At 33.0% G+C, this 12,507-nt stretch overlaps 1 protein-coding gene across 1 annotated transcript; it reads right to left on the reverse strand.

The window, feature by feature from the left end:
- Window positions 1-1,901: 1,901 nt before the first annotated feature.
- On the reverse strand, window positions 1,902-9,849 carry LOC21384383 (probable linoleate 9S-lipoxygenase 5). Its single transcript, XM_024169684.1, has 9 exons — window positions 9,475-9,849; window positions 7,054-7,343; window positions 6,373-6,613; window positions 5,181-5,519; window positions 4,615-4,700; window positions 4,411-4,518; window positions 4,003-4,307; window positions 3,641-3,904; window positions 1,902-2,890 (listed from the first exon to the last, which is right to left on the reverse strand). Exons 1-9 carry the CDS (start codon window positions 9,677-9,679, stop codon window positions 2,137-2,139), a joined length of 2,592 nt encoding a protein of 863 aa, XP_024025452.1. The 5' UTR covers window positions 9,680-9,849; the 3' UTR covers window positions 1,902-2,136.
- Window positions 9,850-12,507: the final 2,658 nt, after the last annotated feature.

A 12,507-nucleotide genomic window follows, 5' to 3' on the forward strand; every position in this document is an offset into this window, starting at 1 on the left:
TTCATAAAACACATTCATGAATCGGAGCTCCTACTGGTCCAAGTACCGAATCAACCCTCAAGAGAATTATTTATCTACTTCTTTCTCAAGAAGGAATGGATTCTATCTCGTATAATAACATTCCCGGCTACCTACTTCATGATGTCTCCAAAATACAATGAATGGGATTCAGGATCTTAGAATTCATACCAAGTAAATCAAAAGACACAAATCCATAAATATGAGTCTGTTAAGAACTCAGGATTAAGACCATTCTATATATGAGCATCGGTAGACTCAATTAGAATTTTTATACTTAACGGAAATTATTAGAAATTCATATTGTGTCTGTGTCCTTGTTCCACATAATCTCATTATGCGAAATACACTCATTCAATATCTCACCATATTAACAGTGCGGATAACACCATTCCATTCTAAATGGGAATGACATGAATTAATAATGTTTTAATTAAAGATTCCTAACTTTAATTAAATTCATTATGAATAATATTTTTGATTATTATCCATAAACATTATCCTCTCGTATATAACACTTATATACAATATTTAAGGTCACATAAATAATCATGAAATTTTCATTGATATTCATAAAATATTCACAAATATATACACATAAAAATGATGAATAAACTCTTTTATTAAATAAATCATAAATATCCTATTACATCTTATGCTTCTAGGACACCATTCCCAATAGTGTCCCACCCACTTGAGATTCCTCAACTGATCCATTTTGTTCCGTTGATATCCCATGGTTCAGTTCTACATTCATTCTCCAAAATAAAGCCTTGTAAATTCAATTTAATTGGATAAGGCATTTTCTTTCTTTGTTTTTCTTCTTTGTCAACTGCTTTTTCAAATGCCCTAAAAACTCTATAAATAGGAGCTTTGTTAAGTGTGTGATTGTTGTTGATTTTTAGCCTAAGCTTAGACACTTTTTCTCTCATTGTCTTGCTATTATTCTCATACTTTTTTTTTTAGAATCTTGTGAGAATGCTTTGCAAGTTAGGCTAGAGTTCTTGGGTGAGGCTAGATATGATTCTATATGTGTAGTGAGCTTATTTGAGTTTTGATTCTCTAATGGTTTGTAAGTTTTATACATTTGAGTAAATAATTTTCTTTTACCATATTTATTCTTCATATCATTATATTTTATTGTCAATTTTTATATAAATATAGTAAAGCTCTTTTTATGTGATTGTTGCATGATACAATATATTAGGAGACGCTATTTTATGAGTAGTCTTTTACTGCAATATTACCCCGATGTATGTTGTCGCTTTTAGATTTCTCATAAGATAATTTTTCTTAGTTCTAAACGTAAGAATTTTATTTACTCGAATACATTTTTATTCACAAGTTTTTCAAATCTTATTTTCCAATTGATTGTTTGGGATGTGAAATTTTCAATTGAGTCAATTTATGAATCAAAATCTAAATAAGTGAACAAAGCATATAGAGGATTCTCAATGTCTTACCACTTTAAATTATTGAATTTTCTCCATTTTAAATTGCATAGTCTTATAATTAAATTGTTTTAAAATCACAAAAACACTATTTCTTTTCTTTGTTCGATTAATTACTTCTCTAATGCTTTTGTTATGCTAATCTCTTTTGTTTGTTTTTATCGCATCCTCGTGGGATAGACCGTCATAATTGTGCAACAATTAACCGCTTATTTTTTTACACATTTGGGCGTAATCACTTAGTGAGCTAATCATTTAAAATTTTTCTTTATTTTCTTTCTCTTTATTTTATTTTTGATTTTCTTTCTATTTGTTTTCTTGGCCTCTCTGATCTTTTGTAGTTTTCCTTTTTCATAATTTCTTCTGAGAGATTTCACCATAACAAAAAAAGAAAAAAAAAAAGTTAATATCTTGGATATACCTGATAAGCAGTTGAAAAGAGCTCCCAAAAAAGTAGCATTACCAGAACTGTGGTTAACTAGCATCAACAATATCAACTATACTATATATTATTTAATGCATATTTTCACACAATTGATCATCTTCCTCACTGCTAATCTTAGTAGTTTATATAAAGCTTTAGGACTGCTAAGTGGGAAATAAGCTTATTATACAAACCTTTCCATTCTAAAAAGAACAGTAACAAATTCAAAGAGATCACAAGCTTTTAGATTGAGACACTGTTGGGGATTCCCTTGCCAGTAAGTCCACCTTCACTAGTAGGAAAGAGCAAAGTGTAAGGCATCTTGACCGGCCCGACTCGGTTTTTTAATCTCTCATCATTGTTCATGCTTATAATTTTGTCCTCAATTTCACCAAGTTTCTTTCCAAATCTCTCAAAGGCTTCCAATGGATTTGTGTCTGTTGTCCATTCAGGAGTGTCCCTTTGCCCGAGATAGACCTCATCAGAAGCATGCCTTGACAGAAGCTCAATGATGGAAATGCCAATGAGGGTCTGAAGTTGGGCAGTGATGGTCTTCAAGAATGCCTTATCAGGGTCAGATTGAAGCTCTTCGTATTCTGGGGTGCCCTTTTCGGGCATGAACCGACGGCTCACTGTAGGGCGGTTTGGAAGATATCCTGCATAAGGGTATTGCCCAAAGTTGACAGCTGCATGAAGGGCAGAAGCAATCCATATGATTATGGTGCACGAGTCGATTAGCTCTTCGCGTGTCTGCATTTTAGGCCACCATGGCTCGTTTTTCTTGTCGCCGTGACCCTCCTCTCTTAGTTCCTTCCACCATGACTGAAGTTCTGAGTCCTTTTGAACCATCTCATCACTCTTGTAGTAATAAGAGCAATAGTCTTCAACCCATGTTTTGATTGCATACCAAATCTCAAGCCCATCAGCAGCGTAGGGATAGTCCTCTATCAGCAGGCGAAGACCATGCGGCGAATTGGAGTCCTGGATTGCCACTCCCCTGCATTGAGAGCCAAGTCATTGAAAAAGGAGCATTTTGGAACTCAAATTTTACTTTTTTGAAAGTTTTAACTTGCCGGAGTCAAATTCTCCGACTAGGAGAGAATGATGAGAAGCATAATAGAAATAGAAAGTAGTATTAAGTATTATTTCCTAACATTTTGCAGCAGTTTATTAAAGTTTTCCAGAACTGTTTCAATGAGTATCCTATGATTGATAATTAGGTAGTTTCCACTATTTGTTAGTTTACTTTCCTATTGTTCTCCTCTTTCTCTAAATTCAAACTCTTCTCACTCTCGTCTCTAATTCTTCCTCTATATCTCTCCCTTTCTCAATTCTTCCTCTCTTTCTATTCTTTCTTTCTTGACTGTCCTTCATCACTTATGATGTTGAAGATTTAAATAGGGGTATTAAGTTTGTGACTAGTTCAGACAACATACTTATGATATTGAATATTTAGGTTTCCTCCCTATTCTTCTCCTCTTTCTGTATCTCCTCGTCTCTCTCTTTTCTCTAATTCCTCCTCTATTGCCAAATAATTGTTAAAATATAAAAACTATTGTTGATCCATCTTCTAACAGCTTAAACTTTTGTGATGGATTGTTAAAATATAAAAACTATTGTTTACCAATCCATCCCAAAAACTTAAGTTGTTAGGAGGTGGGCCAACAATAATTTTTATATTTTAACAATAATGACATGTGAAATTGTGATTTTTCTAACTATGGTCTAGACTCGAAAAAGGACTTGCCTCTTGATGAGATCTGCCGGGAGGGCCTGCTCGGGGAAAACCCAATTCTTGTAAACTACTGATGACATCTCCATGGCATACTTTGCTGGGAAAACTGTAAACTCAAGAATGCCACCTGCATTGATGAGGATTTGCCTAGCAAATGCGTTTATGTTCATGGTGTCTCGAAAATGAGGATGCAAGAGCTTGTGAATCGGGTGGAGAACGCTCAGCTGCCTATTCGTCGCTATCACGAATGGCTCAATCGCAGCGTGAGTGTTCAACCTGTGGTCAAACCCGAAATTGAAAGAAAATGAATAAACCAATCAGCAGAATTATATAGTCCAAAGTTATTATTTACTCTTTTGACATGAGTAACATACCAATGACTAATGAGCTGATGAACCCCTGAGTCGTTTACAGCCACATATGCCTTGGCTAGTTGCCAAATTGAACCTTCAACGCCTTCTTCAGCTGGGGTATATACTTTGCTAATTCCACCAAACTGATCACCATCGGGATGCGGTAAGCTTAATTCAATCACCAATGGCTTCAAAGTCCCATCATTTTTCAGGAAAAGGAGTGTCCTACTAGCATAAGTCTTTGTGGAAGTTGAGTTAATCCTTCTCAGGTAAGGGAACAATGTGTCATGGTGGTCCAATATAAACAACTTGTTCTTCTCTATTGCCTGTTCAATCACATTAAAAAAATAAAATAAAATAAAATAAACTTTTTGTCATATCAACAATTATATTTGAAACTCTTCTGTGAAAATTCAAGCCATGATTTACCTCAGTCACAGTGAGCCCATCAAGGTTATTCTCTATGTGTTGTTCAGTTATGGTACTGGTGTGATCACCATACACTTCTTGGTCGAGCTTGCTTCTTGGTGGGAATTCCTGCATTTAAATAAGTAGAAGTGCTTAGACATGAAAAAAAAAAAAAAAGTTCCATCTTTTTTATCTTCATCATTGAAAATAATTTTTGTGAATTACTTGGAGACGACTTATGATAACAGGGTTCACTCCAGACAACATTTCTCTTGCAAACTCTTCATCAGTCCTCCATGCAGACCTATCCTCTGCTCCAAATTATTGAGGCAACACAAATTAAATATAGGGGTATTTGCATAAATAACTAAAATCAATATTTTTGACCACTTTTTCATTAAATATTCATAAAATTTTACTTCTTATTTGTGTCTACTGTCTGGTAAATAATTGAAGTGAATCATCGATTTATACCCTATTAAAGGACATAAAACTAAATAAATAAATAAATAAAACAATGTTATTAGGCATCAATGGTGCTAAGTATCACCCACTACATGGAGCCTGCCTACATTTGAGGCCCATGTTTTATTAATGGTTGTCGTGGTGCTTAGCACCAATAATGGCCCAAGTATTTTTCATTAAACGAAAGATTATAGATATTTTCTTAAAAGAAGACAAACATGAGAGCATTAAACTGATAATACGAGCTCAAATGCTGTGGTGCTTAGCACCTTTGACTACTTGAGGAAGAGGGTATTTGAGGAGTTGTGCACCATCAGATATAATACCTTTGACTACTTGAGGAAGAGGGTATTTGAGGAGTTGTGCACCATCAGTCCTGAAAATTTCTTTGAGCAACTCAGCAGGGATCTTCTCTCTAATGTGCTTAAGCAAGTCCTCTGGCAGCTTAATTCCTCCTTCATAAATGTCCATTACATCTTGAAAACTATCGAACTCACTGGGAGTTTTGTCAAACACGGATTCTAGCTCAGGTGTGATCACTTGAGCTACTGATTTCAGTGCAAAAGCAAGGAAATCTGACAGCTTCAAGTGACCGAATCTTTCGTCTCGCGGAACATAAATGTTCAAACTCATGAGAATCCCAAGCCTGCTCTCGGTCTTAGGATCTGTAAATGAATGAAAATCACATCCAAATCAAACTTAAAAATAAATGTATGACGAAAAGAAAATGTATGGATAGATCTTTGAACTCAAAGATAAGTACTATTTTAAACTCAGATAATTATGTCACACATCAAAGTCAATAGCAAGAATGTAAAACACATCCAAAATGGCCCCTAATTGAAGAAAAAGCAAGATTGAAATATTGATCTAAAAGTGTAAAGATGAATATGTCTTACTTTGTCAAGCATCCCATTATCAAGTTTCCTCTTCTTTTTTTTTTTTTTTTCCTTCTTCTGGTTGAGTTTCCTATTTTGGTACTGGACCTATAACTGATGTAGTTTGTAATTTTAACTCAGAGAATGGTTGATGAATGGCTACTGAGATTGTTCGTTTTCTTCCTCTTGTGTTATTATGTTTCTCCATTTTAGTTCAACTCTTCTATCTAAATTCTATCTCTTATTTTGGTCCTATGTCACATAGCCAAATTACCCCCTAAATGGCTACTCTTCTTCTTCTTCTTCTTCTTTTTTTTTTTTTTTTTTTTTTTTTTATTTCAATTCAGAGAATGGTTGATAAATAAATATTGAGATTATTGGTTTTCCTCCTTTTGTGTTCCTGTTCTGTCTCTAGGATCATTTACATCTCTCTCGTAGTTTTGTTTCTCTATTTAGTTCTACTCTTCTATCTAGAATTATCTCTTCCATTTTGGTCCTACATCATATATCCGAATTAGCCCCTAAGTGGCTGCAAAAACAAAGATACCAAATTCCCTATTTCTAATAGCTAATTGAAGAAAATGTTAAGATCAAAACAGTGATGTAGAAATGTAAATTAGATGAGTAAAAATGTGTGAACCTGTCTTGGTTGGGGGTCTGCCAGTTCTTCCTCTGCGAGGATAAGGGTACTCAGTAGAGCCTCCAAGAACAGGACGAGCATATTCTTGACCATCATCTGGATTTCCCAAATCATTGTAGTAAGCATAGTCATAAACCCTGTCCCATTCTTTAAGCTCTCCTTTTCCATTTCCTCTTAAGATTTCTAGTTCTTCTTCTCTGTACTTGATCAGTGAACTTGGAGTTTCACTTGGAAAATATGTCTGCATTAATATACATTATATTTAGCATAAAGTAGCAGCAGAGCCAGACATTTTTTTTTAAATATAGATAATATTAAAAATTAAAAATTATTTTTTTATTGAATATATATTTCAAATATTTATTGGTCTAAGACCGTTTTGTGTAACAGCACCAGGGAGTTTGGCCCGGTTGCGGCTTTAGTTGCATGTTCGATCCCGCCTTATAAAATATTAGTCGAGGCCATAACATAACTAAAGTTTATAAAAGATCTAAGATTTAAAAATTTAAATGTAGGTCAACCATTGTCGAGTATTATCATATAAAAATTGAACATACATTTCAACACCTTTTTTTAAAGGATTGTTAACCACACAATTAACAAGGCTTATTACTTTATACATCAAGTTTAATCAAGTAAACTTGTATTTTTTTCAGGAAAAAATTGAAAAGAATTTGGTACCTTGTTGCTGAAGAAAACCCGGTCAGTTTGGTATTTGGATGCAGGGTACACCCAAGAGTTGCAAACAAAGTGGACCCTACCTTCCCCAGGAACATCTTCTAAAGTGAGAGTCTTGAGGTAGAATTCACTGTGATGATTATTTCTAATTAAGAAAGCTCCTGGGACTCCTATTTCATCTTCCCACTCAAAGCTGACTTTGAATGCTGAATCTCCCGGTGTCAATGGTGCGATTGTGGTTATCCAATCCTCCAAGTATGCAGCCTTTCCAAGCATCCCTTTCAATCCATTTGCTGCCAAAAAAATAAAAAATAAATAGAAGCAAAAAAAATCAATATTTGATTAAAAAAAAGTTCAATAGTTCATTCTAAAGTAACTAGAGGTTTAAAAAAAAAAAAAAAACAAACAAAACAAAAAAGACGTGGTTGCAGGTGTAGCCTATTAGTAATACCACACTTAACGTTATAACAAGGTAAAGAGTTTGAATCTCTGAAAAAAAAAAAAAAAAAAAAAAAAAAAAAAAAAAAAAAAAAAAAAAAGAAAGAAAAAAAAACAAAAAAAAAGAAAAGAAAAGTTAAGGAAAAAAAAAACACAAAATACAATATCACAAAAAGTCTTCTAGTTAGCTTTTTATAGCACTTTCTTAGCATGCTAGTGCTGTGTCAAGGAAACTATTAAGTTAGGTCAGTCAATACAATATAATCAAAGCTGCGTCTTCCCTGATTATATTTTGTTCAAATCAAGCATTATTTATTATCAGAGCCAACTTTTTCAACTTTTCCACATTAATTAATTTTGGTTCTTAAAGAAACGCACAAAGGGCAATCTTTCTCAGATAACGATCAAACTGAAGCTTTAGGCATATTGTTCACTGTTTCAAGCCTTGTGAAAGAAAATCTTATTTGGAAGAAAAAAAAATAACAGAAATTACAGGGTGATTTTTATTATCATGAAACACCCAAAAAACAAAAAAAAAACAAAAATTTACTGGCCTTGTCAAGCATCAGTGAATGTTATTTGTGAAAATGACAAGGGATGAATGGCCCCTCAAAGAAAGAAAAATAAATAAATAAATAAATAAGTGAATAAGAGACAAATGGAATGGCTGCTAACCTTGAATTATTTTTACTATAATAGTTTATTTTTTTCAGTCTTACTATAGAAACACCCTTTTTTTCTTTCCCTTTAATAAACACCATTTTAAAATTAGAAAACTTCCCCTTTAATTACCCAGTAAAAGGACGAGAAAATTTCTTTTTTTTCTTTTACAACAGTGACTCCACCAACCGTTTGATTGGCTATCCCAGCCAAGCAATTATGTCAGCGTAAGAGAAGTAAATAGATTCAATGAATACGTCAAATAATAGTGTCCCTATTGAATACAGACTAATGAACACTAACTCCCGCAGTTTTCAATGGCAACTCCAGACTCTTTGCACGTTAAGGTCTCATTCGTTTCGACCGTTCGAATTAAGAAAAGTTAAAAAGTGAATTATTTAGATGAAATTTAAGAGAAAACATTATACTAAAAAAAAGTTAAATTTAAATTTTTATAAAAAAAAATATTACAGTAAAAACTTTAATTATAATTCAAACTAGAAGAATTCAAATCCGTTGTCTTATTTATTACCACTCAGTCTAATAAAATTTTAACAACGCATTCAATTGTTTATATTTTCAAAATTTAGTTCCTATTTCTCTTTAAAAAAAACGTTCCTATTTATATAGTTAGATTAGTAAATTTAGTATTTAGACGGAACTGGAAATAAGGGCATGTTTAGTTCATGCATTTAAATTAGTGATTTTTAATTTTAATATTTGAAATTTAAATTTTTTGTGAGAAGAAAACATTGTAATAACTATATCAAGAGACTTGGATGGAGGTTTAGGTTAAGGTTATAGACTTGGATGGAGGTTTAGGTTAAAATTATAGACTTGGATGGAGCAGTTCTGTTAAGGTTATAGACAAACTTAGATGGAAGGGCATTTTGAACCTTTTTCTATATATTGGAGGTGCTTTAAACTGTTTTTAAAATCAGGAAACATTTTATAATAGGGTACATAATTCGAAGACATATATAAAAACAATTCTAAAATCAAAATAACATAAAAAAATGCATAATAATCCTAACCCATTTTCTTTGCCTGCCAATTACATAATAGGAAGCCATTTATTTGGTTGGTAAATATGGCATTCTACTCTCATTTTTGGATTATATATACATACATACATGCATGCATACATAAATATATATATATATATACAGTACGTCATATATTAAGAAGAAATATAAAATTCTGCTGTTTTGTGCCTAGTAGTAAATTAGTTACCAAGTTTGACAGCATAAAAAAGAGCCATAAAAACATGAAAAATTATTGAATAGCACTTGGCAGCTAGAGAATTAAAAACTGAGAATTACAAACCACGATCAGCATTAACAGCACTGATGAGTTGCAGAGAAACTCGTTGACCCAACAACTCATGCACGCGATCAAGAATCGATGCATGGAAATCGTTGAAATCCAACACATTTTTCTTCATCAAAACCACACTCCCTTTTATGATCTTCTTCTTATCATTCTCATGATTCTGATCACCCGTTATTGCGTTGATGATGTTGTGCAACATCTCTGTCTTTTTTTTTTTCTTTTTTTTTTTTTTTTACTTTCAAAAGATCTACTATATAACTAAGCAGAGCATTTGATGATCAAGAGGTTTAAGAAAGATGGTTTTTCTAAGAGATAATAGAGGGAAAGTTGCTGAAATATTAATGAAATGTGATATTGACTTGGATATGAAGCCTTGTTGTATTTATAGAGGAAAAATGGGGTCGTTAGGCAATATCGTGGGATGATATCGACCAAAGGAAAGAAGCTTCACGGATATTGCATTTGGAAATTGGGTAAATACTTGTTATTTAGGTTATTTTCATAAATACTTTTTGAATTGTGTACTCAATTTCAAAATGCTTTTTGATTCTTTAAAACGATTCAAAATGTTCCATAATATATAGAAAATAGATCAAAATATTCTTCAATCCACTTGTATCTATAAATTTAACAAATCATTGACGGTGTCATGCCATTTAACTCTATTAAAATGATTAAGCATGAAAAAATAATAAAGAATAGCAAAAAATATAATAAAGAATAGCAAAAAAAAATAATAAAGAATAGCAAAAAAAATAATAATAATGAAGAAAACAGCAGCTTGATATATTAAATTCAATTAAGAAATATATATATCATAAAAAACCCACAAAAAACAAATCCCGCAGTTTGATATATCAGTTTTCACAGTCAAATATGTGACCCCGCAGCCCATCCTTACCCAATATCCCGCCGTCCATCCTCATCCCCACCCGCAACCCCACTGCACCTCAGAACCCAGCCAAGCCGCCTCCCAATTCTGCCGCCTATTTCGCGAACCTTGCCAATCGCTCCGCCCACTTCTCGAACCCAACCAATCGCGTCGCCACCTCGCAAACCAAACAAAGTCGCCTCCCCATCATGTCGGACCTCCAAACCTTTACGTTATGAATCAAACCCAGGCATTCAGAGGCTTTCTTCCACAATGATGTTCTGGTTTTTTCTAAATAAATGAGAGAGTTTTTCTTACTCGTGTCAGCCAACGGCAAGAGGGGAGGGCTCCGCAACTGGGTGATGTGTTATGGCGGAGGCGGAGAAGTGCTTGCGACGGGGATGCTTCACGACGACGACTGAGTCAATGTGATTTCTTTGATTTGATTGGTTTTGGGTGTTGTGAACTGTGAATAAGAGCTGGATTTTTTCAGTTTAGGGTTCAAAACGAAGAGTAAGAGGAGTTTAGAGAAAAACGGTGGTTTAATTTGTTGGTATTTACTTTCTTTCAGTGAACGTGAACGGAGAAGAAGAAGATTAAGGTTGGAGATGGGAACAAGGGAAGAATGTGTTAATTAGTTTGGGCCATTTAGTTTCCTGACTTAAATTTTTAATTCGAATTGAGATATGATTTTATGTTTGAGTTTTTTATTGTAGTAAAAAAGTTAAATGTGATTATTTTGAGAGCTTTTTATTATAATAAAACTCAAATTTTAAACTCGAATTGTTGAAATAAACGAGACCTTGATTTGTTTTCATTTTTGTTTTTCTTTTTTTTTTTGTCATTTTATATTAAACGTGTGTTTGAAACAAAGATCCGTGTCATGATTCAGATCAGAGTTCGTAGCTCGTTATAATATTTTCTCTCATAAAAATACACGTAAATTGAGAATTGTTAAGTAATTGGTTTTCCTTCAATAATTAGGGTTTATATATTAATATACGTTTTATAAACGTATAATTTCACGACACGGCAGTAATCCGTTAAAATTATAGACGGAAATAGAAGGAGATGATATTTTGAATAGTTTTCTATAGATTATAGAGTGTTTTAGATCGTTTTGAAAAGTCATGAGATATTTTAAAATAGAATACATATTTTAAGGGTATTTATGAAAATAATCTTTCTTATTTTCTATCTTTCTTTCTTTCTTTTCTTTTTTTTTTATTAGTTAAAAGGAGTACCGAAGGACAAGTTCAATTTATGCGTACTTTGGATATATCATATTTCCTTTTCCTAGTTATAACACGGTAGTGATGTGTACTTAGGATTAGTTAGGTTTATCTCATATGATGTTAGCATTTGCAGTTTTTTATCCATGTGATTTTATTCATTGGCCAGCTATTTTTGGAGAGACATGTCATCTTGATTTCTTTAATGAACCATATATTGGCTTTGTTTGTGTTTTTGAGCTTTTTTTCCCTAAAAGAAAATGGGTAGGCTTCACCTTATTCAGCGCCCTTGACTCTTTTTGGTTTTTTTATAAAAAAAAAAAAAAAAAAAAAAAAAAAAAAAAAAAACCCCCTTACAACCCCTTTAATGATACTTACAAATAGCTAGAGTTGTTCATAAACCCGCAAAATCCGCAGGCCCAACCCACCTCATCCCAACTTCATCCGAAAAATGTAATTTTTAGTATTAAATTTTTTTTCGGCCAATTCAATGTCTGGCCCAAAGTTTTAGAATGAGATGTGGGTTGGATCTATAATTACCTGCACACCCCAACATAATCCGCACTCTAACTTGCATCCTCAAATATCTAACCCTAGGTAGGCAACTCATTTCTACTCTCTCGTTTCTTTATGTTTGAATTAAGTCTCTATGTTTACTTTATATTAAGAGTGTAGACTAATTTATGTGTGCTTCATGTTTGATGTTGGATAGACTACTTTGCTTCATGTTTGATGTTAGATTGAACTTTGAATTTCTATATGTTTGAATGTTGGAGTTATTATTTCTATTTGAATGTTGAATTGAACTTTGAGTTTTTTATTTTTTATATGTTAAAACCGACCACCCAACCCACCCCACGCCACCCCAACCCAACCCAAACATCATTGGGTTAGTGAAATTTTTCTAACATCATTGGGGCTAAA

The sequence above is a fragment of the Morus notabilis genome, unplaced genomic scaffold (assembly GCF_000414095.1).
Source record: "Morus notabilis unplaced genomic scaffold, ASM41409v2 Scaffold1685, whole genome shotgun sequence".
NCBI lineage: Eukaryota > Viridiplantae > Streptophyta > Magnoliopsida > Rosales > Moraceae > Morus > Morus notabilis.